Source organism: Mixophyes fleayi, chromosome 2, assembly GCF_038048845.1.
Source record: "Mixophyes fleayi isolate aMixFle1 chromosome 2, aMixFle1.hap1, whole genome shotgun sequence".
Lineage (NCBI taxonomy): Eukaryota > Metazoa > Chordata > Amphibia > Anura > Limnodynastidae > Mixophyes > Mixophyes fleayi.
Window position 1 is genome coordinate 47,522,139 of NC_134403.1, and position 26,087 is coordinate 47,548,225.

At 38.8% G+C, this 26,087-nt stretch overlaps 1 protein-coding gene across 3 annotated transcripts in view; it reads left to right on the forward strand.

The window, feature by feature from the left end:
- The window catches only part of CDK8 (cyclin dependent kinase 8), a 52,461-nt gene extending 30,857 nt beyond the window's left edge, over positions 1 to 21,604 (forward strand). The window contains exons 5-13 of one of the 3 annotated variants that reach the window (XM_075198922.1): positions 8,984 to 9,041; positions 9,804 to 9,935; positions 12,806 to 12,949; positions 13,405 to 13,474; positions 14,969 to 15,041; positions 15,498 to 15,595; positions 17,822 to 17,900; positions 18,241 to 18,399; positions 20,121 to 21,602. In XM_075198922.1, the coding sequence (XP_075055023.1) occupies positions 8,984 to 9,041; positions 9,804 to 9,935; positions 12,806 to 12,949; positions 13,405 to 13,474; positions 14,969 to 15,041; positions 15,498 to 15,595; positions 17,822 to 17,900; positions 18,241 to 18,399; positions 20,121 to 20,246 (939 nt within the window). In that variant the 3' untranslated portion in view covers positions 20,247 to 21,602. Of the gene's footprint in view, positions 1 to 8,983; positions 9,042 to 9,803; positions 9,936 to 12,805; positions 12,950 to 13,404; positions 13,475 to 14,968; positions 15,042 to 15,497; positions 15,596 to 17,821; positions 17,925 to 18,240; positions 18,400 to 20,120 lie in introns of those variants that run through there. The other 2 variants (XM_075198921.1, XM_075198923.1) reach the window with 2 other exon arrangements.
- Positions 21,605 to 26,087: the final 4,483 nt, after the last annotated feature.

The window sequence follows — 26,087 nt, forward strand, 5'->3', positions numbered from 1 at the left end:
ACAGTGCATGACTCAATAACAAAGATGCATTACTAAATGTCTGTCTTTATTGCAGCAATCCTGCACTATATGGGTGGTAAAGGCTTTATTTGTCGTCTGAGAAATAGTAGCCGGGAACATTTCTTTATACAATATAGAATGGCAGTATTATAGTTCTGAAAGGGGAGATGAAATTCAATTCATAAAACTCTATAATATGCTTGCAATATTTAATTGCCACACTGCTTAGAGGTTTCCCATTGACTTTAGCAAAGCTCACATGTTGCACTTTTAATTTGCAAACTACTTTTGCTCTTAAACAGTAGTCTGTAATACTATCTGTGTGGGTTTATCTCCTGGTGCATTTAGTTTTACCTGCACTAGTTAGGCTGTCTGGGTGCTGGTTCTTGTGTCCCTGTGCTTGTTACGGTGGGATTCAGCCATATTGGGGACGCGTCTGTCAGTGACTACAGCATCAGCATAGAATGTTAAGAAACAAATTCTATTGTGCCGACTCTCTTCTACATGTCCCAGTTACAAGCGCACAATCAATGACTTCCTACTGTCACTTGATTGTAGCATACAGGCTGATCTGCTGGTGGGCCTTGCAGCGCTGTAGGAACATGAGGACCTATGGAGCAAGCCTGTTGCTTTAATCAGCATCTCTGCATGTTAGAGGAGACCACCCTGCTTGATGCTCTTCTAACCTTTTGCTTCAGTTCTGTAAATATGCTGTTCACTATTTGTCTTTATTTTATCCAGAAAGCATTTTCTATAAATGTATTTAATATACAGACCTTCTGTCTGTGGAAATGTACCAGAGGAGATGGAAATGTTCTTTCTATATACACACTAAGTGGTGGCTTTATCTGCCCTGTAATCAAAGGGTAGCCAGACAGGGCTTACCGTATGCATGTATTGTAAAGCTGAGCTGCACAGACTGATCCACAACCTATTTATATGCATGGAAAGCCTGTGACTGTAAAAGGATGATCAGGGCACTTACTTCAGCTCAAGTAGTGAGACTTAATGAGGATAAGGCTAAGGCAAGGTGTATGGTATCATTATAAACCTGCTGCACTATATTTAGATAGAAAGCTGACAGTCTCAGTATTGCCGTATTACTCCTGTGATCATGCTGATGACTCAATGCTGCCTAGTTTATTTTGACATGATTTCTAGTTTAAAAAAACAAACAATGTTTATCATTATTAGAGCTATCTATACCATTGCTAGTAAGTATTTCCTGTTATGTTGTAAGCTTGTTAAAGCCTCCTTTTCTTTAATGTGGTGTTGAAACTAAAGTTGACCATAGACCTGTCGAATAAGAGAACATTTTAATGTAGCAGATATTGGGGACAGAAGCTACAAAAGCACGATTTTCATAAATTAGTGAACACTATTTTTTTTTTTTTTTCTCCAAACCTCCAGTTAAAAATTTCCAGTAAAACGAGTGAGAAAAATAAACAAACATACTTGACGTGAACAAAAGATGAAGTGACTGCACACTTAACACTACCTGACCCCGTTTCTCACACTGACCACTTGTGATTGGCTGGTAGTGAATCGCCATAATTTGCTTATTCTGATTTTTGTTGGTACTTTTTTGTTTTTTGGGAGGGGAGAATGTTGATTTTGAAATTAGTGGAAAAAAAATTAATCACTAGAAGTTTACTCGATTTTATACTAGTGTACATATGACCCCTCCTTCTTTATGGAATAGTGAATGTAACATGTTAACATTTAATTTGCATTTGAATGAAACCTTCTTTTTTAAGGAAAATCCAAAAGCTATGAATTTTACAAGAGTAATGTTTAATCCGTTGGGAGAAGCATTGAAGCTTGTAGGCAAGGAAAGTGTTCTCTTATATAAAAGCACAGAGGCTAGTCGGGAAATTCAGTAATTCGATAAGTGTCAGCATGGTTACATGAAGGACCGGTCATGCCTAACACACACGATTAGTGTGTGTATTGAAATTTCAATCTGCATCTTGGTATTTCTGTGGATGTGTTTATAAATGTTGTTTTAAAAAGATGGTCCCGATTTGAAATCGCTATATCCCCGATAACTTCATTTTTTTAGCAAGCTGGAGTACCACCACATTGGCACCTGCAAGTTCCATGTTTTCTAAATGACACACTGCTTCAATGTTGGATGGGCTGCACAGCACCCCAAGTCTTGCAGATCCCCAGACATTACACCCTGTGACTTTCATGTGGGGATACGTCAAAAAAACATGATTCTGTGCCACCATTGGCAACTAATCTAAATGACCTCATAAACAAAATGATGGCAGCGGTGAGTTCAATGGAAGAAGACACTCTTAGAGGCGTTACGGATGAATTCCACTTTTGTCTTAATGTTGTCCATACAGCAGGTGGAGGGCACATAGTGCATTTATAAAATGGTTAGCAAAATTGGATAACTCCTTAAACTGTTTACATTTGTTATGTAATTGTAACGTGTCATTGTGAACAATATTGCTTTGAAATTGGGTCCATCTTTTTGAAACGCCTTGTATTTTTGATTTTGTAAAAGTGACACTGTTCTGTGTAATTCTGATACAAGATGAGCATGCGGTGTCTAAGGGGGCCCTATAAGGTAATGTGTCCATATTTCCAAATGACACCATTATATTTAGGTGTATTAACATAGAGCAGGAAAGTAACTTATTACTGGAAGATTTGGGCAAACTGGGCTCAGAAATGCAGGTGAAATGTTATCTAGGTAAATGTAGGAATATATACCTAGACCATGGCAATAAACTGAGGTGAACTGGGGTGGAAAGTGACGTATGAATACTGGAAAATAGAATGTTGAGGAGCAGCACTCAGAGCCAGGCAGTGGTTGCAAAGGCAAATAAAAAAATGGTGAGATGCATGAAAAGGGGGAGACCATTGATTGCTATGCAAACATAGTACTAGATTCCCCCATCCCCAAATGTTTAGTCTGTGGTGTGATACTACCAGATATGACCTTTTATATAGAAATATAATACGTAAAGGGGTTAAAAACGAACTCCTTATTATTCGCACTTCGATGTTCATTGGTGTCTTTTTACAACGTCCAATATATTTAGCAGACTGCGGATTGAAAAAATAGAAATGATCTTTTTATAAAAACCTTATTTATCTTCCATCACCCTGGGAGCCTCTATTTCTCACAATATGATGTGATTATTTGTGCTTACTGCAGCCCCTGGCATTGGGCAGGAAGGGGAGGGGGAGCGAAGGGTCTGGAACAGGGTCAGTATGACTAAGGCAGCTCTCTCTATCAGCTGTACAATCAGAAACTGTTAGTTCATGTGGCTTGAAGTGAAGTTTATGTTGAAGTCTTGCCACAGTCTGTTCTGTCCAGAAATCCCGGCAACAGGAGAGTTTCCTTTTTGCGTTTTAGATGTTTGTGCTTAAGGCAATTAAAACTCTTCTAATCGTACAATGGGGAATTCTTGCATCATAATGTCTGCTCTGCTGTCTCAATCTTGCTTGGACAGCGTCTTGGATTCCTGTGGTACAGTAATTTGTAGCAGAATTCTTAGTAAACCGGATCATTTGGAGTGATGGGACCTCCAGAAACACCAGCTGTGGCTTATTAACAGGATTGTGGGGGCATTGCAATCCTTATGTATCTCGTACCACATTGAAATGAATGCCCCTTGCTGTGGGTTTTACACTGACCTGTGACACGTATTTGGATGCTTTTCTGATATGCTCCATAGACCGTTCTACCTTTAGGGTAATTTGTAATCATTTTCCACTCTGACACATTGCATGCACAGGAGACGGTTATATATACAATGTACTGGCTCTGTAGCTTGGGATGTGTTATTGATAAACCTGTTATCCAGATAGTTCTTACACTCAGAAAAGAGAAGTAAATAGTTGCTGATGCCTGGTGATGTCATACACACAGATCATGTTTTTCTTGTAGTTTATATGATGAGCGCTGCTAAATAATTTACTGAGTAGAGGAACGTAAGGGACAGCATGGGGTGTGTGTAATATGTTTATGTACTTTTATTGGAGTGCATTTTCTATTATATACTGATATTTATACTTTTAAAAATGCTATCTTCATAAGTAAGGTGCCTTTTGTAGGGCCATTTATAATAAAAAAAAAAGCTTCTCTAAGATTGTTTACTATGTATGAATAATGGGCCTGATTCATTAAGGAAAGTTAAGAAAAAATATTGCAAGGGGTGCAAATTAGTGCTACTTAACATTACTTAACTTTCCTTAATGAATCAGGCCCAGTGTCACTGGTCCTTTCCTTATATTAATAACCCTTTTACAAAGAGTTTGCCTTTTGTCTAATGTTTGTATGATTCATAAGCATAACTACAGGGCAAAGACCATGCTTTTGTCATAATCTATGTATGTCGTCTGACAAAGTCCTCTATAGTAGAATGACCGGAATCGGAAAGATTACAAATTGCAGCTGCACCTGTGCTCTGTTAGGTGGATACACACACTGGGCCATTACTGGAACAGCTGATACACTAAGCTATTAGTGGTTTGAAGCTCAGTGTCCTGTACAGGCATTCCATTATTCAAGAGATGGATGACGGCCGCTTGATGTTTTGTCTTTACTTGATAGAACTTTCTGCATCTCTCTGTACTTTGTACTGTGGTGGAAAGTCTGGGTAAGGCTTAAGCAGGGTACACACTACAGATCTTTTCTCACAATGAGATATCTGTATAGATTTTACCAACGGTTGAAAGTCCAGATGACCTTGTAGATTTATGTGTACACACCTACACGATTTACCTTCAGATCTGTGATCTTCATCTGTCATAATCATCTGCTGAAAAGATCCTGACTCTGTGCACTCTGTATAGAGATCTGCCTACAGTGCTGGTTGTGAGTGCGTACACACTTCCACATTTGCCCGACATCATTCCATCGCTGATAGTGATTTTTAATCTGTGTATAAAATCACAGGAAACGATACCATGTGCTTTCGTACGATAAACCATGATCGTGGGACCATACACACACTAATGCGATATTGGACCTAACAGTAGTTTTTCGTGTAATTGACACGATAATTGGATGATAACCCTGTTGTGTGAACTCAGCTTTAGATCTGAGTTTTACTTTTATGCTACTAGTAGGTTAATTGGCTGCTATCAAAAATTGACCCTAGTCTGTCTTTGTCTCTCTCTCTGTCTCTCTCTCTGTCTCTCTCTCTGTCTCTCTCTCTGTCTCTCTCTCTGTCTCTCTCTCTGTCTCTCTCTCTGTCTCTCTCTCTGTCTCTCTCTCTGTCTCTCTCTCTGTCTCTCTCTCTGTCTCTCTCTCTGTCTCTCTCTCTGTCTCTCTCTCTGTCTCTCTGTCTCTCTGTCTGTCTCTCTGTCTCTCTGTCTCTCTGTCTGTCTCTCTGTCTCTCTGTCTCTCTGTCTCTCTGTCTCTCTGTCTCTCTGTCTCTCTGTCTCTCTGTCTCTCTGTCTCTCTGTCTGTATTAGGGAATTTAGATTGTAAGCTCCAATGGGGCAGGGACTGATGTGAATGAGTTCTCTGTACAGCGCTGCTGAATCAGTTGCGCTATATAAATAAATGGTGATGATGATGCTTCATATATGAAAATGCAACCAGCTCCTATAATCTAATTTATAAAAAGTCCAGCAGCTTTGGGACAAGTTAAATGTTTTGGTTTTTTTTTTAATACTTCATTTTCCAGGAATCCGCTTCGGCCATAACTTGCATGCACACCTAGGCGCATATTTAATTAAGCCGGCACATTGCGGCTATGCGTGGATAGGGTTGCAAAGGGAAATCCGCAATGTTGCGGTACTCTATTTACACTTTAAATGCGCAGCTGCGATGAGTCAGCTTAATTGAATATGCCCCTTAAAGTCATACACGTTCCCTGCATGTTCAAACCCTCGTGCCTTTTATGTAATACCGCAGTCCCCTATTAAATGTCCCCTAATGTGGCTTTCCAGTAATGCGTGTGACGATCCTTCTCATATGAACAGCTGCAGTCTGGTTTTACCATCTTTATAATGCTTATGGCAGCATTGTACAAACTTCTAGAGAACAGAAAGTCCGATTGAACTGAAAATACCAGCAAAAAGCATTTAAATGATTTCATTTGTATAGAGAAATTCAAAACCTACTCATAAATGTTGTAGTGTTTGTACAATCAGTTACTAGATCTGCTACATCATTCCCAAACATTATCTGATCAGTAGATCAATAACTTTGATGTACCAGTGTATGTAATTGTTAATGACCACCCACGATAAATGGGCCCTTCCTGATCCAGGCCATTTGGTGGCATGTGGCGATACCCTACACGGTGGGAGCAGCCTTTTCGTGGGCTTTCCAAATATTCAGCCCATCTTGTCACTGGGAACTAGTGAGGCCTAATGTCACAGACTCGTCATTAGTGAATTGTTAGGATGCCTTTGTTGGAGTGTTGGTTTTGCCCACTAATCGGCTTTTTGCACTGTGTGTAAGCGACAGATCAGCTATAAATTCAAGTTATATGGAAAACACAGAGAACAGACCCCTCTGCACGCTCTACAAAAATGGGAGTGAATGGGGACGGGGTAGGTGGTGGTATGAGTGAAAGGAGATGCGGAGTTCCTAAAGTGCGCGCGCTTACACTAGTAGGTATGAGAGGAAGGGATCTCAAGAATCAAAGTAATTCCTCCAGGACGTGCCACATAGACAAAAATTGATTGGGATGATCATGGATTATGCTGGTGATATGTTCTAGTTTATACAACTGCCAAACATTGTTAACTAAATTTAGGATTATGGGGGGATCTGTTTTTTTCCAATTCTGGGCAATCCAGCATCTAGCTGCAGTGAGAATATGGCCAGCGAGTTACCAGATTATGGATGGTATTTTATACTACAGTAGCCAGCCAAACTGTATGATACTCGTGCTTGCAGAAGGGACATATTTCTCTTTCAAGCTTGTCTACTGTATTGTCGTCTTGATGTTTACAGAAAGCTGCACCTCTAGAAGATGTGTGATAGATATATTTTAATTGGTATTGATAATATGCAAACCCATTAATACAAACCTCTAATAACTCCCAAACTGGCATATGTCTTTTAAAGCTGAAATACTCTGCTGAACGCTGCGGTCGAAGTCTGAGCCCTCCATCTGCATTGTGGTTCAGCTCAGGTCCTGCTTTGTCTGCTTGAAAAACAGCTATTTATTTTCATATACATAAGATGCTTCTTTCGTTAAGAAGCCCTAGTTCACCAGGATTTGCTTTGATTATCTGCTAAAAAGAGAAGCTTGTTATGCTACATACACACTGGCTTTTGCAATGCATTTGTTGTGTTTTTTTTAAGCACATGTTGAAAAGCAAATGAAAATGTATATAAATTCTATGCATGTTAGGAGTATACAAATGCTTTTGATGTGCGTTTTTTAATGCATGCTTTTGTGACGACATTAATCTTGTCCAATCCCAACATATCTCATTGGGTTTACAATGTGCTCCCATTGAGGGGAATGAACTGTTTGTATCCTTTTTTTTGTTTTTTTTTAGCTGCGTTGAAATGCAACATATGCCGTAAACTAACAAAAAAAAACAACAAGAAGCATTTAGATGCTTACAAACACTTCTGAACTGATCACTATCCACAAGCTCATACCTATTCACTGACTACACTTTCCACAAATCATCCCTGCATATTTCCATCAGACAATATTAATACCGGAAGCCAGAGTAACTTTGCTGCTAACACATCAGTTTCTGGGGTTATATTGATAGCTCCACTACCAATCTTGATAGATTCTCTGTACAGCGCTGCAGAATTGATGGCGCTATATAAATGAGTGTTCATCTTTCCTGAAAACATCCAGCTGACCACAGCTTGGCTCATTATTATATTTTTTCCACCACGATTATCCACTAACATTGTCCCTATTGAAAACAGTGCACAGGATTGTGCTCTAAAAATATTTTACTTCATTGTGTCTGTACTTCTTGCCTTTTAATAGCGTTTTAGTATTATATAAACATTTTTTTGTCCACATGTACTGTACATGATGAGCTTTTACCATTTTAGGCTGAAAAGACTCTGCAGAAAACATGACTCTTTAGTAATCGTTCCTTCCTGTCCTGCAGACCCAGGCTTTCTGATTACGTTTCTTAACTCTGCAGAGGAACAGGCAAAGCTATCTGGTACAATGTATTTATAAAAATAACGTGTAACATGGTCTGATCATTGCAGGTATAAAGTTATTCTATGAATAAATGAGCCCCATTATAGCGCACCTATGGAGAGTGAAAGCTGTGGGCTTGTTGTTCCTCCAACCTCCGTCCTGTGGTTTTATTCTCGGATATATTACCTTCTTCCCCCAGAGCATCATCTCTGCACGTGATGTACACTGTGAGGCTACGATCCAATACAGAAAAATGATGGGAAAAATTGTGTAAAACCATTTGCTGTAGAGTCCAAAGAGCATCCAGCAGTATTTGCCAGTTATAGAGTGGGAATATATTGTCACAGGAAATTATCCATCCTAAAGTCCAAAGCTGCTTCCAGTATGCGGCAGAGTGCTGACCAGGCAGAGAGAGGTGTCAGGAACTTTCTGAGGAGATTTCATAGATTTGATGTATAATCGGCAGCCCATCTTCAGGTCCTTTGAAGAGGAAGATGCTGGTTGCTCTCGCATTGGCTGCCTGTGGACATTTTAGCCAGGGACTTGCGATAGCCTGACGTGCGATTGGCTTGCGATAGCCTGACGTGCGATTGGCTTGCGATAGCCTGACGTGCGATTGGCTTGCGATAGCTATATGTATTGAAAGCTTTATTTCTCCTACCATACAATCTCCCTGTGATCTGTATTATTCAGTAAAGCTATTCTAAGGTAAAAAAAAAAGAATACATGTGGAACAGTGTTTTAAATCTGACCTTGGTGAAGAGTGAATTGGTTTCCTGGTCACATTTTATATGCAACAGTGTAGATAATTTTATTTATTTAAAGTGTTGTGTGTGTGTGTGATAATATTTTCTTTTCCCACTTTTACACAGAAACCTGCTAATATTTTAGTCATGGGTGAAGGTCCAGAGCGAGGACGAGTAAAAATAGGTTTGTACAAAACGTTATGTTACATGTGTGTCTTACAAAACTGTGCTAAGCCAGATAGCAAAGTCTGTAGAAAATAGACATACCCAGGCAACTGGTTATCACACTACAAATCTGTTATGTGCCCATACCAAATATTTGGCCTCTGCTATTAATAGCTGAATTGTGTAACCAAATGCATTTCAGAATACACTGCACAAAAATCTGGGTAATTCCATTTTTCTACAATTTCCCATAATCCTTAGAAACCAGTTACAATGGCTACATGTTCTGTATCTCTAGTACTAAAGATTATCTCTATGGAACAGAGGGGTATTGTTTTTAAAGGCACTCTAACATAAAATATTATGTTTTGGAGGAGGGTGCTTTTTATGATGGACTTAGTTTTCTATAATATTTTTATACAGGCTGTGATCCATATTACGGGTCTATTTCCCCTTTGCCAAATCGTCTCATAGTATCAGACTCTGGTTCTCCATGTCCCAGTCACATTACACCACGTGCACAATGGCTTTATACCCACCTTCTGTCATTAGGCCACACCCTCAATCCATTATATAGCAGAAGGATTATCATACATAAATCAGACTGACAGGAGAGCTTTGGGAAGATATAAGGGTATTGACAATGGTTCTCTATCAAATGTTAAAATGATTTATTATAAATGTATAATATACTTTATGCAAGATATTATGTCCTAATATTTACATTAAACACAGATTCAGTTTATCCCACTTAACTTGTCTTCTCTTTTTTCTATTACAGCGGATATGGGATTCGCTCGATTATTTAATTCACCTTTAAAGCCTTTAGCAGATTTAGATCCTGTAGTTGTTACATTCTGGTATCGAGCTCCAGAGCTGCTTCTGGGGGCCAGGCATTATACCAAAGCTATTGGTAAGTGGATGTGGTCTCTGTACACAGGGTGGCTCCCCTACTGTGTGACAGGTATATGGGTGAAATAATGGGATCCATTCATCTGCCTTTTGGGTTTCCGTAAAATTCTATTCAGATGGCAGCTTTGTGTTATTCTCACTGCAAAACAAAGAACTCCTGATGATATAAATACATTGCTGGAAGCAAAGAAGGACCGCGGGAATAAAAGTCAGTCTGTTTTTCATAAAAGTTGTAGGACAATAGAGGTCTATTGGAGCAAATGGCATAATTATGCAATTATTTTGTAACACGTAGCCTTGTCACGTCATGAGCCTAATTCAGTGTTTCTCAACTCCAGTCCTCAGGGACACCTAACAGTGCAGGTTTTCCACATCTTCTTGCTGGAGCGCAGGTGTATTCATTACTGACTGACATATTTTGAAAGATCCACAGGTGGTATAATTATTTCACTTGTGACCTGGAAAACCTGCACTGTTAGGGGTCCCTGAGGACTGGGGTTGGGAAACAGTGGTCTAATTGTAAAGCTGCTTTACCACCTATGAAAATATCTTCCTATGTGGCTCCTCTCCCTAGTCAGGGTGGGTCCTGAGCCATTTTATCAAAACGGCAGGATTGGGAGGGAGGGGGGGAGGGGGGGGTAGGCTACCGCAGGAAGAAAAAAAAAATCCTAGATGGTAATGCAGCTTTAAGGCTAGATTTATTTAAGGTCACTTTCACAGGTTACTCTTGGCTGCCATATTTCCGCAATTTCCAACAATCTTCTACATTAGCTATTCTGACTTAAACATATAGTGCTACTAGATCAAATGTAAAAGGAAATTAAGTCTCCAGTGAAATCAGGAAAATGATATATTGAGGAGGCAAGTTTGGTATAACAAACATTTATGTGTATTGTCAAAATTTTGTCTCAGGTTTGGTTTTCTATAATGGATTTTATCTCTTTAATTGTTTCACCTATCTTCACTCGGCAGCCGTAGACTGCTACAGCACTAAACGATCATCCACTCACGATATATATTCATGTAACCAAATTAAAGGCTGGTTTTATGTGGTTAAGGAAAATCCAGTGGCACCACTTGTCAAACCCAATGGGAGTTGGCATGCGGTAGTAACTTGCGTATGAGGAGGTGGTTGGCAATGGAGGACACTCGATTGATGCCTTGCGGTCGTTTACAGGAATGTGAGTAGAAGTCGCTGTTCCTGGATGCAGGGTCAACCAATGGCCGGTATGAGGTCAGTGACCCCACACATTCCTAGCTGCTGTCTTATGAAGTTTGCTTCAGCCCTCAAAAGGGCAGAGACTAACAATTCCAGGGGCAAAACTGAAGAGCCTCTCTAACACGTATTATAAATGGCAAAACTCTTCATAGTTTGCTGGTGGTGCTCTCAGTACCATCCTGTGGTTGCCACATTAAATAGGTTTTGAATACATAGCTTGTTCTTTGTTATCGATACTTATGTGGCTCCATGACAGACATCCCTGCATACGCACCGTGCATATTGTATCGCTCTCTGTGAGAACAGTTTGCTAAGTCTCTTATTAAACACTGAATGTTGTGTTTTGGGTGAATTCTTTGTTGTCATAGTAATGTTATGCAGAGAAATAAACAGGGCAGAATAATCCCCTTTATTCCTTGTCTGGGAGCTCCTTGATCGTTCATTAAACCGTCCTTTTGAAATTTAAAAAGGTGCGTGAGGCACTCCTCGAACGGTTTCCAATCACATTTAATAGAATATATTGTTTTAAGGTCGTTATTTTATCTTGTCTTACTTTTAGATTTATTTTCTCTGCTTTTTGAAGTGCACCTGTCTTCAGCATACACTGGGGCAGCCATTTTGTTGGCCGCGTCTATGTGAATGCAGCTGGTCAGTCACTAGGCAGTGACATCACTGAGGCAAATGGACGCTAATTCCAGCATACAGAATGGCTGTCATCACTGTATGTAGGTGACCGATTCACTCTAAATGGAGCTGAAGGTTTCCGTAGGTTTTGTGCGTATTGGAAGCATAATAAGAATAAGTTTATGAGTAATAATAGTTCACTATGAAAGTACATCCCAATATGGCGGATCTCCTGCTCCCTCCAATGTTCTACCATTGCTCTAATCTAAGATACTATGGCTGGTCTATTTTAGACAGGCTGTGAACTTCAAATTTGCATGAAACCGTTGAAGGTATATTCTTTATTAAATTCCTGTAGACATATTGGAGAGTTTTATTATCTGCTATAGTTAATTAGATTGTGAACACATGGGTAAACATTTCCTGGGAGAAGGGTCTGCAGATAAAATATAAAGGTTGCAAGATTATTTATTTAAGTCTTTCATGTTGGCAACACAGGTCAATACGTTTGTATTTCATCTTCAGAGATCAATCTCAAACAAAGTTGAACAGATTAAATGGCAAAAAAAAAGTTCCTGCTGATTTAATTTACATTGTTTGATGTTTTAGTTTACAAGATTGTTATAACTTCATATTAAAGTACTGCAGTTGTAGGAAAATGGGACTTGCTCAATGCAAGGTTACATAGTCATTTAAGCTCTCTTGGCTTAATAACTGTTCGTAAATATAAGAAAACCTATGTAATTGTATGTCGTGAAGAAAAATCTATAAACCACTTTGGAAAAATTACAATTTGCTACCTGCAAGTCATTTATATAACATGTTGTTATTTTTACACTACTTTAACACTTAACCATAATTTGCTGCACTTTTAAAGAATACATAGTTTCTTTTTTTGTGATGATCTGTAATTCTTTATCTATGTGTTATGGGTTTTTTTTTTGTTTGTTTTTGTTTTCTTAAAGATAAAGTAAAAATATTCTTATATTGCTTTTTTTTTTTTTTTTTTTTGTCCTTCCTACTTTAAGATATTTGGGCTATAGGATGTATATTTGCAGAGCTTCTAACGTCAGAGCCAATTTTTCATTGTCGGCAAGAAGACATAAAGACTAGTAATCCTTACCACCATGACCAGCTGGACAGGATATTTAATGTCATGGGATTTCCTGCAGGTATGTCATTTAGAAAAATGTGAGTTAATGTATCTTATGAATTGGCAACAAAGGTCTTCATTTGATGCAAGTGAGCTGCAAACAAGGGAGCACAAGTGTCAGGGACTACAGCGGTGGTTTCATAAGCTTTGTATCACCAGCACAGGTGTAGTAATGTGTAAGTAGTCTGCATGTGCTACTTGTAGTGTCACCTGTGTTCTATGGGGAGATCTGAAAAACCATGCTGGACATAGGTGAAAACTACACTGAACACAACTTTGTCTGACTGAGCTAAACCGTCTGTAAGCAAGATCATAGTCTACTAAACCCATGTCCTACACCCTTTATTAATTCCACAGTGTCCCTGCAATCTGCGCTAAATACGCACACGTCTCTCCATATAGATCAGTGAGGGGCTGAAATGATTACCTATTATGTGTTATATTATTACTTACATTTTTTTTTCCTGTGACTAGATAAGGACTGGGAAGATATTAAGAAGATGCCGGAGCACTCCACTCTAATGAAGGATTTTCGCAGAAATACGTAAGTTGGCTGATATCCCATTACTGTGACCATTATTATTGCTTATACATTAGACCCAGGTGATGATTCTGATGATTAAACTGCTGACTTATTTACAGAATTTATATCTGCTATGTGGTTTATTTGTTCTCTGAGATATGAAATTAACTTATTTTTTTAAACATTTAAACGCCGTTGCCTACAACACTTTCAGTGACATCATTTGTTGTATGTTATATAAAAAAAAACCAAAAAAAAACCACCCAAAACAGCCACCTACGCAAACAAGGAGGAACAATACCGTAGAAACGATTTCTCTTTCAAGGAGTTTAGTTTTTTTGTTTTTTTTTTCAATCCCTTTTTTGTTTGTTTTTTGTCTTTTCACAAATGTAAATTAAATGATTTGGGGTGTTTAATAGTACTGTTGTTTATTTGTAAGGAGCCACAGTGCTTCATGGAGCCTAGCAGTGGGGGGAAAAAAACATAAAACAGAGACATATAAGGTTGAAGATATAAAGATAGATGTAAAATTAAAGGAAAGGGAAGGCCCTGCTCATGAGTGAGCTTACAATCCAGGGGGAAATGGCAGTGCTGAGATTGGGACACTTGTGAGGGTGCACTAGTTCGTATAGGTAGCAGTGTAGGGTAAGCTCCTATAAAGAGTTGTCTTCTGAACGATTTGTCTGGGAGAGAGTCTGATTGGGTGTAGTAGAAAATTCCACAGATGGATAAACAATATGGTAGAAGTATTGTAGGCTGGAGTGAGATGTGGCCGCCAAAGGCAGGCGCTAGTCAGAGATGGAATTAACTAGGGGAGATTATTTTGAGATAAGACTTGAGATGTATGAAGGGGTGGTGTTGTCGCTTTATAAGTGAGGTTAAATCATTTTTATTGGTTTCTACATGGGGACATAGTGTAAGGATTTGCAGAATGATGAGGTAAGAATGGTAAAACAACCCTACGTCATTATTTAGAACTGATTGAAGCAGGAATAGATGGGTCATAGGAGAATGTTGCAGTAGGTGGGAGATTCAGAGAATAAATAAATATTTGGGTTGATTGGAATCTTGTTTAGAAAATGGGACTGGGAGACCAGATTGGATGTGTGGGGTAAAGCACTGGGTGGAATCCGTTGTAACATAAAGGCAACAGGCTTTGCAGACTAAGGAAACGAGTGTTGATGGTGGGGGAGATATGAGAGGAGGGTGATGACTTTGAGAGGTGGCTAGATAAGCTCTCTCTGGATATGTTGAGTTTTAGGTAGCGTTGCAACATCCATGTAGAAGTAGCAGAGACAGTCATGGTCACATGATGTAGTGAAGCAAGGGGAGGGACAGTTAGATCTGTGTGTCGTCAAAGTAGAGGTGGAAATAACCTATGCGCCTAGAATAACAAATATTTTAACATTCTATTTGACTGCAGTTGTTAGAAATGTTTTCTACTGCAATTACGGTTATCAATGTTTGCAGATTATTGTATACTCCTTATGTTGAAACAAAATGTTCATGTTCCAGATATACCAACTGCAGCCTTATTAAATATATGGAAAAGCATAAAGTAAAACCAGACAGCAAAACATTCCATTTGGTAAGTTTTATATTCATTTATATTCTTATGACCTGCAGACTACACCCACAGTAATGTCTTCATACCCCCTACTAATAAGCTATATCAATTGTACTGTCGGCGGGATTATCATGCATGAGCTTTGTAGGCTAGCTAAATTCTTGATAGTCCTCTTTGTTACACCTTTATTACATCTAGGGTTGCCCTGCTGCATGAATATTATTCATCCTTCAACTCTTCATTTTTGATGTTGCACGAATACAAGGGAAAAATAAAGTGCTAATGTGTCTTTTCATAGGTTTAGATCATTAGAAACATATCAACATTTATTTATATAGCGCCAGCAAATTCCGTAGCGCTTTACAATTGGGAACAAACCTTAATAAGACAATACTGGGTAATACATACAGACAGAGAGGCATATTTATAGATTTATCAAGAACTAACCTTTCATTTAAAACTTTGTTGTTTGCAAAGCTTCAGAAATTGCTCACAATGGACCCAATTAAGAGAATTTCCTCTGAGCAAGCTATGCAGGATCCATATTTTCTAGAAGACCCTCTTCCTACGTCAGAGTAAGTAGCCAAATGGTTCATACTTTGAAAATGTTCCCGACAGCTTGAATCGCCCATGGAGAACGTGATGGCTCTAGTTAAATTAACGTGGCTCCATTTCAGAGGCGGCAGTTATACATTTGTCTTCTCCTGTTTAAGGGAACCTAACTGTTATGAGTAACAATATTTATTTACATTGTGGTTTGTATGTGTAAAAATAAGTTGAAAAAAACATGACCTTTTTAGGAGAGTAGAAGAACAGTGTGGACATGGGCAACATACTGGGGGCTTCTTTTATTCCATTCCTCCAATACTGATAAAGCCAGGGTGACCTAGGTAGAACGGCCTCTCACCCCCCCCCCCCCCCCCACTAGCTGTGACGGAGAACTTGGCCTCACCAGCACTAATAATGATTTCTTATCCATTTCAACAAACTGTAAATGGATCAGACTGCACAAAGCTGCGACTCTCTCCTATCCGCTCCTTAGCAACACTAAATGAACACAACACTGTTTGGATAGGGACTGATGCTGGTTGTCTGTACAGGGACAGAAGTCATTACTGTGCTGGTGGAGTAACTATTCCTGAACTACATGATCTCTGGAATTGAGACCCCCACAGTGAGGGGGATATTCGTTATTGGAGGTTTTCTGATGTAGTTACCATTTAATCCTTTCATTGCATTTGAAATAGACCTTATCCTGGTATGTTACCCACCAGTTTTACCTGTCAATGGGTCTAACTCTAATAACCTGCAGGGTAGGTGATGGAACATTTGGAGACAATAAAATAATTGCTCAATCACAACAACCTCCTGTATTTCATATTAAAAGAGATTGTGTTTTTCATGGTGTGTTATTTTAAATATTTCATGTTTCTTTAATTCATTTAAGGTATTTTTGTAGTTGTGTTATTGAACTTTAAAGTAAAATGTTATACTTAGTTTACTAATCCTGATTTCTTGCATATATCAACTTTTGTCATTACCGTCCTTCTCTTACTACAACTTAACAAAAGAATACAGCTTTGTCATTTAAACTCCTACATGAGCAAATTAACTAATAAAGTTTTAAAGACGCACCCAAAAATGATTTCTGTTCTTGCTTTTTCTTGAATATCAGAACAGTTTTGTTTTCTCAAAAAATCAATCAGAAATGCTGCTGTATTCCTGTGAGCATCACTTAGCCATCACTACTCACTGGCTGTTTGCTACAGTGCACTTTATATATATATATATATATATATATATATATATATATATATATATATATATATATATATATATATATATATATATATATATACACACATATACATTCAAAACAAAAATCACAGCAAGTTACCTCAATTAACACATAGGGGAGGTTGTTACAACACCTCTACTTTACTGTTATAGAAGGTCTGATAAATCTATCACTTAATCTTTAATACAGATATAGCAGCCTTTGCTGAAGTATTCAGGTCTCTTGGCTCATACATTGACATCTGTAAAACAGGTGTCACTTTTTTTTCCATGGAAAAAGAGTTGGCTGTAGTTGTGAAATAGTGTGTGGACTAAATTCTACTCCATCTGCATACAACACGAGATACATGGAAACCCCAATTAGCAAAAAGCTGAGGTTGTGTAACCGTTGTGAGTCCTTTAAAAGTACTTAACATTTAAAATAAGTGTTTCCATTTTGATTTAAATAAGATCGTTCAATGTGGTGTATTTGGGATTTTAATGACGTACATCCCCCCCCCCCCCCCCCATTGTTCTCCTGAGAGAGGGGTTGGCTCTTAGCGGGCCCAGTATGATGATAGTTGAGCTGGATACTATTTAGTCCCGCTGCTGCTGTCTCCTCTGCACTCTCAGAGCTGACAGTGTTCTTCTGCAATATTGGTCATCTACATTAGCAAGGAAGAACCCAGCTAAGTACGTTACACACTATTTACCGGTCCTTCGCCTAAAGCAATTAAGTGGGGAGTCTTTTGGAAATATGAGTGTCCATATATATTAAAATAATAAACTGGCACTGGAATAGGACAAGGTCTGCCATAAATTGTTTATATCATACTTTTTTTATTCTGCAATAGATCTTATGGTCTGTTTTGGATTTTTGTATTGTCTTAATACTTTCAATAAAGATGTTACAGTAAAAAAAAAAAAAAAAAAAAAAAGCCAAAATGAAACGATCTTTTGTGTTCTGAGAAATTGGAGCGTTTGCACGTGCGTTGCACTCGTAGTAACCAGCGGTTTCATTGCAGTGTGTTTGCAGGCTGCCAGATTCCATACCCCAAGCGAGAGTTCCTCACAGAAGAGGAACCTGATGATAAGGGAGACAAAGTACGTGCCACACACAGAACTATGGTGCTTACACAATCACATTCGTTCTCTTCTCACTTGCAGCTATATTATGTTCTAGTCTGTGTCCTTTAGAAACAAAGCCTAGTAATTCATAAACTTTTATGTCCTCGCCTCTCCATCTGTTGTCGAACTACATGTCCCAAACCCTGGCAAGACATGCTGAGACTTGTGGTTCCACAACAACTGGAGAGCCATAGATTGCCCAAGCCTGCACTAGACTGTCAGCTTCCATGAGGAGCATCCGTCTTACATTTATGTATCTGCTGAGGTAGTTTTTATGTATGTCTCATTGTAATTGCATTTATTTACATTTCTCAAGAAAAACCAACAGCAGCAGCAAGGCAATAATCATACTAATGGGACCGGGCATCCAGGAAACCAAGATAACAGCCACGCACAAGGGCCACCACTGAAGAAAGTGAGAGTTGTCCCCCCTACCACTACCTCAGGTGGACTCATCATGACCTCAGACTATCAGGTAAAAAGAGAAAACATATTTGCGTCTGGTCCTTCCTGCATAATATAGGCACGAATACTCTTCTTATAGCATGTCCATTGAATAAGGCCACTTCTCAGGAATATTCTACTTGGCTCTCGGAGGTATAACTGGATCTAGGCAGTAGACCAAAGGATGCAGTGGAGCCATGTCCAGTATGATGTCAGCAGGGATTGCCTCCAGCCAGCGGTGGCCAAGTCAGGGCACGGGAGAGTTGTCCAGTACTCTTCTGTCTCAGTAGCTTGCTTGTAATAGCATAATAGCTAAAACGTGCTCACTATTACAAATGATTCTGAGATGCTGTGTTCCCTATTTTATCCTAGTTCCCTGAGTTGATGGAGGTTATAATTATTAAAGACATGGTCACCATACTCATCAGAACTGGGTGCTTCAGCTTTGGTGTAAAGACCTGGGATTACTCATGTTTCTATTAAGTAATTGGATAAGTGTGGGTCCTCCATTACCCAAAACAATATATAAAAATAAATAAGAAAATGGACTTGAATAGACCACACAATAAAAAAAAAAAAGGTTATTGTCATTACAAAGACAGTACAGTTAATCTGCCCATAAATGGGTGAAATATTATTAGATGGTAAATAATGACTTTCACATGACCTAGTTTTCCCAAACCCACCTTTTATAGAACTTGGAATGCTTATCGTAGCATTCAGTACCTGCATTAATCTGGGCTAACATAACTAGGAAAAGGATCCCATACCTGCTTTACCAGGTTGAGCACCCAAGAGGGAGCATAAGGGGCATTCTTAAGGAAGATGGGCAGAAGGTTAGTCACATACCCTTGCCTTGCCATAAAATTTGGAATTTGACAATGTCCCTTCTGTTTACAGTCTATGGTTTTAACTGGGTACATGACATTAATGGATTAGATTTTGAGTAGTAGCAGTGTCTTTCAATGCTGTAGCACCAACCACGAATAAATGGGGAACCATGAGGCAAATGTGAGAAGTGGGCCAGAGACTAAAGATGTTGGCTATAGCTAATCTAATAATTGGGAGATTGTCATTAGGAGTTTTGGGGTGTATTCTGGGACAAACATAATGCCTCTCTAAGAAAGCTAAACCTTACAAACAGGCTTGGTGAACGCTTTATATAAGGAAGGATAATTCCCACAACATGACTAGTTATTTTAAATATTAAGAGATTATGTGGGTAAATGTAAAATTAGGGTTAGTATAGTTTAATAACATTGAACAGTACAATGTAGCCCCAGAGCCACAGCAACATTCCATTTTGTTCAATTTCTCAGAAAGCTTATTTCATGCTCTTTAGTTTTATTCGTACTCCTGATTCTCTTAGTGAAAAGTGAAATCCACTTCTGGACAAATCCCTGCTATCCCATTCCCCCCCATACCAGAAAGAGAGCAGGAGTCCTTCCTGTCCTCTCCCATACGGCTCAATGGAACTGGATAGAATGGGTTCTCTGCCTCCTCTTGCAAGATTACAGCACAATCTTCTTCTGGTGGCTCCTGGGTCAGGCAAGTGGAGGGTGGATCCGGGTGAAGGAGCCTTTCCTTACTAGCTGCATAAGGTGTTTAGGTACAGTGTCGGGTAGTTGTCCAAAAATGGATTTGCCCTTTTAAATTTTACTGTCAAGCAAGTCGGTTAAAATTTCCACCAGCCTTTGCTGGAGAACGCCACCCACTGAAAAATTACTTTTTTGTTTCCCTTTTTCTTTCTAGCGTTCCAATCCACATGCTGCCTACCCAAACCCTGGACCAAGCACATCACAACCTCAGAGCAGCATGGGATATTCAACTACCTCCCAGCAGCCTCCACAGTACTCCCATCAAACACATCGGTACTGAACTGTACCCAGAGACGAGGAAACGTCAATGCGCTGTTGCTTATGCTGCAGGACTGAGCTTGTAGCCTCCTGCCTGGAGCCTGGCTTTGGAATGTACTGTACAACCACACCTTGAAAATGTCCAAAAGCCAACTTACACCACATTTCACAGAATGTAGATCCACATGGAGGTTCAACTCGAGAGAGAGAGCGTGTGCAAATCCTAGCACAGTCCATATTGTGAATTTGCTACTTCCATAGTATACTTGAAAATGGTTCAAATTGACCAATGCATTTCTTACAGTGAGGCTAGCAGTTGAAGCTGTGAAGTATGCTTGGAACAAACCGTTTTTCGTTATCGTATGTGGTGACTTCTTAACATAAGACTATTATCTGACCAATAACTTTTTTTTAATTTTCAAGGTTTGTGTTTTTTTTTTTTTTTTTTTCTTTTAAAAATGAGTATAATTTCCTATCGCACAAATCTGGAACAAACTTATCCAGAACATTTTGGTACCTCCTTTTTCTTAATTTTTTTTTTTATTATTTTATTTCCTTTTGGCATTTTATAGTTTGTGTGATAATTTTTATATTATCACAGTGATCAGTGTTTTTGACCAGCAAATTTGTTACATTTTACCCCATTATGAATTCTTCTTTTTCTTTTCTTTTCTTTTTCTTTTTTTTTTTTAATGAGCCTCCCAAAGATGAATTTCAACCTGAATTTTGAATAACTTAACTTGACTGGTATTAAAGCTGCTAAATATGTTTGAAAATGATTTGAATCCGTAAAATTGATGGTCATATTTCTTTCCTATTTTGTGTTGCTGAATTGTGAGCATGCTATGGAGTTTTTGCACAGCAAAAAAGTGAGCATGAACGTTTTCTCCTGCTCAGACGTGGCGTCTGTGCGGTAAGCTGGCTCGGTGTAGTGGATTTGAAACCTGTTCCTTTTTTTCTGTTTCTTATTTGGCCGGCACCTTATTTTAGGGTGAGTATTGTTACAGCAGAGGGTAAGGGTAGGAAAGCCTTAGCATTTACAAGGAATACATAAACTGTAACATACGATGTACTGTATCAAACTATTTTACATGAATGACAAGTATTCTGATTAAAACAAAAAAAAATCAACATTGTTAAAACAAGGTGTTAAGTAATAAATTTATTTTTCATAAAAACAAAAGGTTAATCCATGCGTGTTTGTTGCACAGAAAAGGTGTAAGGATGTTGGTTGTGGTGAAAAATGGATTTTATAGTCCAACCAAATCTTCGTCCTGGCAATTAGTGGCTATTTACCTTTTTTGAGCTGGTATTCACATGTGTTCTGCAGCTGTCTAAGACACACATGCAAATCGTATAGATTTTTTTTTTTTAACCATAATATACTTAGCTTGAAGACATTGTAAAATAATTAAATGAAAGTAAAAAGCACACTAAAGCTGTAATTTACCATTAAAAAGGAAACAATGTTTTTGCTTTACATAATTGTAATCCATTTAAAATATTCTTTCTTGTCACACAGGAACAGTAATAGACAGACAGAATAGGTGGAAAAAGCTATTAAATGTTGCTCAATGAGAAATTGTAGGACCAAGACAGATGGGCATTTTGACGCTGTATTTTACAAGATCTCTTTTGTTGTCTGCAGAGCTTGTAACAATTTTTTTCAATCCTGGGGACACGTGTGTTTTTTCACCTCCAATATTATTCTTTTATTTTTATTGGATCATCAAAGAGTATGTGAGGGTGAAAGTGATGAGCTCATAAGAAACGTCTGGGTCTGCCGTTCGTCACAAAACCATTAAAGATACCCCTAATCTCTCTGGCTTGTTATAGCTATCATTTGTCCTGTATGATATATATGGTGTTTACTAAGCAACACTAAAAAATATATGTAAATAAAGCATTGATTTATTATTAAAATTGAGGTTGGGATGTGATAACTGATATCCATAATGGGTCACAGTGTAGAATGGACCAGGATTGGTTCAATGGTTTTGTTTGTAAGAAAGTTAACATTTTGGACTTTAGCAGAGTAGACATCATTCTTGTTTTATGATCAAGTAGCAATTTTGGATGCTTAAACCAGTGTCGGCACTTCTTGCCTTCAATCTGATGTCCCGGTTATTGAACTATACATCCACACACTGTTTTTCCTTATCTTTTTTTAAGTTTATTATATTCATTGCTTTCATTTTCATGAGCATATTTGATACACTTTTATAAGCTATGGAAAGGCATTTCTTGCTGCATTGTTTATATTAAATTCTGCTACACCATGATTGGAGTAAAGTTTCCAAATTTGCCACCATCACCGTACCAGTGCCGGGAGTAGGAGTCATCATAAGGGGAGTAGGCACCAGACAAAGGGTCTGATTCATCCTTGGACGGAACATGAATGCAACTTGCATTTAAAGAAAGAGAAACTCGCGTAACTTGTACGTCCGTATTTAAATACAAACATCTCAAGTTACGTTTCCATTTCAGTCTGGGTGTAAGTACGCTATGGCTATACATTACTTGCTGTATGTATACAGAACACTGTGCAGGTTACACAGATACGTGTGTGCAATATAAAGTCCCAGCAGAACGCATGCAGTAAAAATTTTCTATAAAATAAATTAACACCTAAAACTATAATCATCTAAAAAAAAAAAATGTGCTTACATAAATCTGGAAGTACTGTACATAAGATGCATTCTTAGAATTTCTCTTACAAACATGTTCTGGCACGCGTACGTGTACTCATCACTATTAGTCGGCACTTACACCTGCCTTATTGCTGATGAAAATGATGCAACTAAAAGACACAGACCCTGCACTTGAATCTGCCGCATCTGCGCTGGTACACCCTCAGTGCGCCCTTACTGTACATTGTCTACGTCTGTGTCTGCCCCTTTCCTCCCACGTACCACCTTTCACGTCGTAGGCAGTCATGTTTGTGTTTGGAAATGAATTGCATTACGTTCATTGGCGTAAGTTCCGTTCTGGTGCATGCACAAAGCATGTTCACACAAGATACGACACATAAATGCACTTGCATTCGAAGATTAATCGGGCTCAAAGTGCTATTCTACATACTGTAAGCCTTATTCATGTTACATTTAGTAATATAGTCCCACCACATTGGCTGATGCCCAGATGTAATCCTCCTATTGGAAATAAAAATGCCCACAGTCTGGCTGACACTGCTGCTCAGGTCTTTCTCTAAAGCCTCATAAACACTGGTAAAACTACTGTTGTCTTTGTTCGGTAAACGCGGCTAGAATGCCTGTTACGTAGCCATTCCTTTCTATGGTCAATACAGCGCCTTTGCAAAGGGTAGAATGCACCTGACGTGCAGTGTGTTCACATTTCGATGCATCTTCCACGTCACAAGCATATGGGGAAAGTGATACCATAGAAATGAATGATCTCTGTAATGACTGCTGTTCTAGCTGCTGCAACTGTGCAGGGCAGCACGGTGGCCAAGTTGTTAGCACTTCTGAATTACAGCACTGGGGTCATGAGTTCAATTCCCGACCATGGCCTTATCTATGAGGAGTTTGTATGTTCTCCCCGTGTTTGCATGGGTTTCGTCCGGGTGCTCCGGTTTCCTCCCACACTCCAAAAACTTACTGGTAGGTTAATTGGCTGCTAACAATTTGACCCTAGTCTGTGTGTGTATGTTAGGGAATTTAGACTCTAAGCCCCAATGGGGCAGGGACTGATGTGAGTTCTCTGCTCAGCGCTGCGGAATTAGTGGCGTTGTATAAATCAATGGAAATAATATCTGCACTGGAGGCAAAACTCTATTGTTCTACTACTGTGTATATGTCTGGCCCCAAATAATTTGTGAACCAGTTTCCCATGACTTCACTAAGTATGCATTTTTTATTTTTAATTGTGTAGAAATTTAATAATTTCAGTAATTCATTATAAGAGAACAAGGATAAAATAAACGTTATGTACAGGCGCTATCCTTTAATACATGATTGGTGTATTTGATCGTGTACACTATTTTTTTTCAGAGCGTCTCATGGTAGCCCATCCTAAATAGCGGCATGACTCAACCACACTTGATTTAAAAACTACAACTTTGTGTATTCTATTTCTAATTTATAATTTTAGGGCATTTGACTATGTTTTCCACACATTACCAGGCTAACAATCACAAACTACTGGTGTATAGGGACTTTATATGCAAATACATGCCAGGCATGTTGGTCATAATAATTATTAGCCCCAAAATAGTATGTAGGACAGATTTCCATATCTGATGTTCATGTAACAGACTCGTCGCGTATACACATACCGGCATATGTACTAATCTGTTCTAACAATGCCTTAAGTGATCTGGTAAATCTTGTTTGAGAAATAAATAGCTAAGCATATAAATGTTCAGCTCATTTAGCTTTAAATCAAAAGATAAGCCATTAATTAAATATTATCCTCCGCTTTAATTAACTCTGGCCTACATTTCTTAAAACGAAATACCAGGGTTGTACCTATCATAATTATGCACATTTAAAAAGATCACTGCCAGTCTAAATACCAGAGTATTAGATTTAGTAGTACAGTCACAGCACTTTTATAACATTGATAATCTACTCCACACTCTAAATTAGAATACTTACCATGTAAGGTGATGGTTTATTAAAGCAGATATCGTATAAGATAGAAACTAGCCCTTCCTGCCTGTACGTCACTGGAAAATTACAGCAAAGCATTTTATTGCATGCTTTGTATTGTGAGTACAGCTTTGATATCCGTGTGTGTATATCTCCGCCCAAAATGTGCACACGCCAAAACAATGATGCTCCACAGTGGGTTCAATCCAAAAGTTAAGGCTCTTTTAGCACATTATTCCCAAAACAGAAACACTCTACTTAATTGATACCAAAGTTAGTTATACACTGATTATGATCAAGGTTCCACCGAGTGAAAAATCTACTTGAACAGATGAAGCGCTAAGTGTAGAGAGGCGTGTGGCATGGGAGCATTACTGCTATCTCTTGGGAGGTCCATCTATCAATCTGTGCCTGCGAGCTAAGTATGCTTTTATTTTCTGTTTGAACGCCTTCATCGCAGTTCTTTACTATCCATCCACACTTAAGGCTCAAAGCAGAGGTCTTTGTTGCATAATTAGTATAATGCATGCGTAAAAAAAAGCTTACCTGGAACCAAATTCTACCTGATTTCAGATTTGCTAACAAGTGTATGACCTTATCCTATGCAAGCACTTTACTTTTATGAGGATACAAGACTGTAACTATGGTGTGCAGCCACTTGATGTTAAGGGGTTTTCACATATTGATGACTACTTTATGGGTGTGACCCTTCTGCAGTTTGTAGTAAATACATTGCTTTTCCTTTCTGTTCAGACATCATTCCATAAACAAAGTAATTTAACTTATTTTCGTTACAGTGGCATAATACAAAATCAACTCTCTTGGTACCTTGCATAGAGATCCCGAGCAGGATTATATGCTAACAGCCTAAGGGGAGGTTCCAAGAAGCAGCCACATCTGGGCCCAATGTTACTTTTGCTGACCCTGCCATACTATCGAGTAACCGGTATGTGGTTCCGCTGATGTCAGTAACATGCCATCATTGAGCACTCCTAAGGATGCTGCTTGTCAACTGTGTAATTACTTGGTTCCTTGAGTTGTAAGAGGGCATTGCTGCCACATCCAGGCTCCTTCATCAGTCACTTTTGGGCATTGTGCAGCTGCTGTAATACTTCTGTGCTGGTTTCTCTGGCTAAGTCCTCCTGACTGCTTACTTTGGACCAAGACTGATTGGTCCAAAGTGAGTGGACAGAGCGTTGAGGCAGTATGTTGGGCTCAACGAAGGACAGCCAGGGGATGGATTAGAGGGTTAG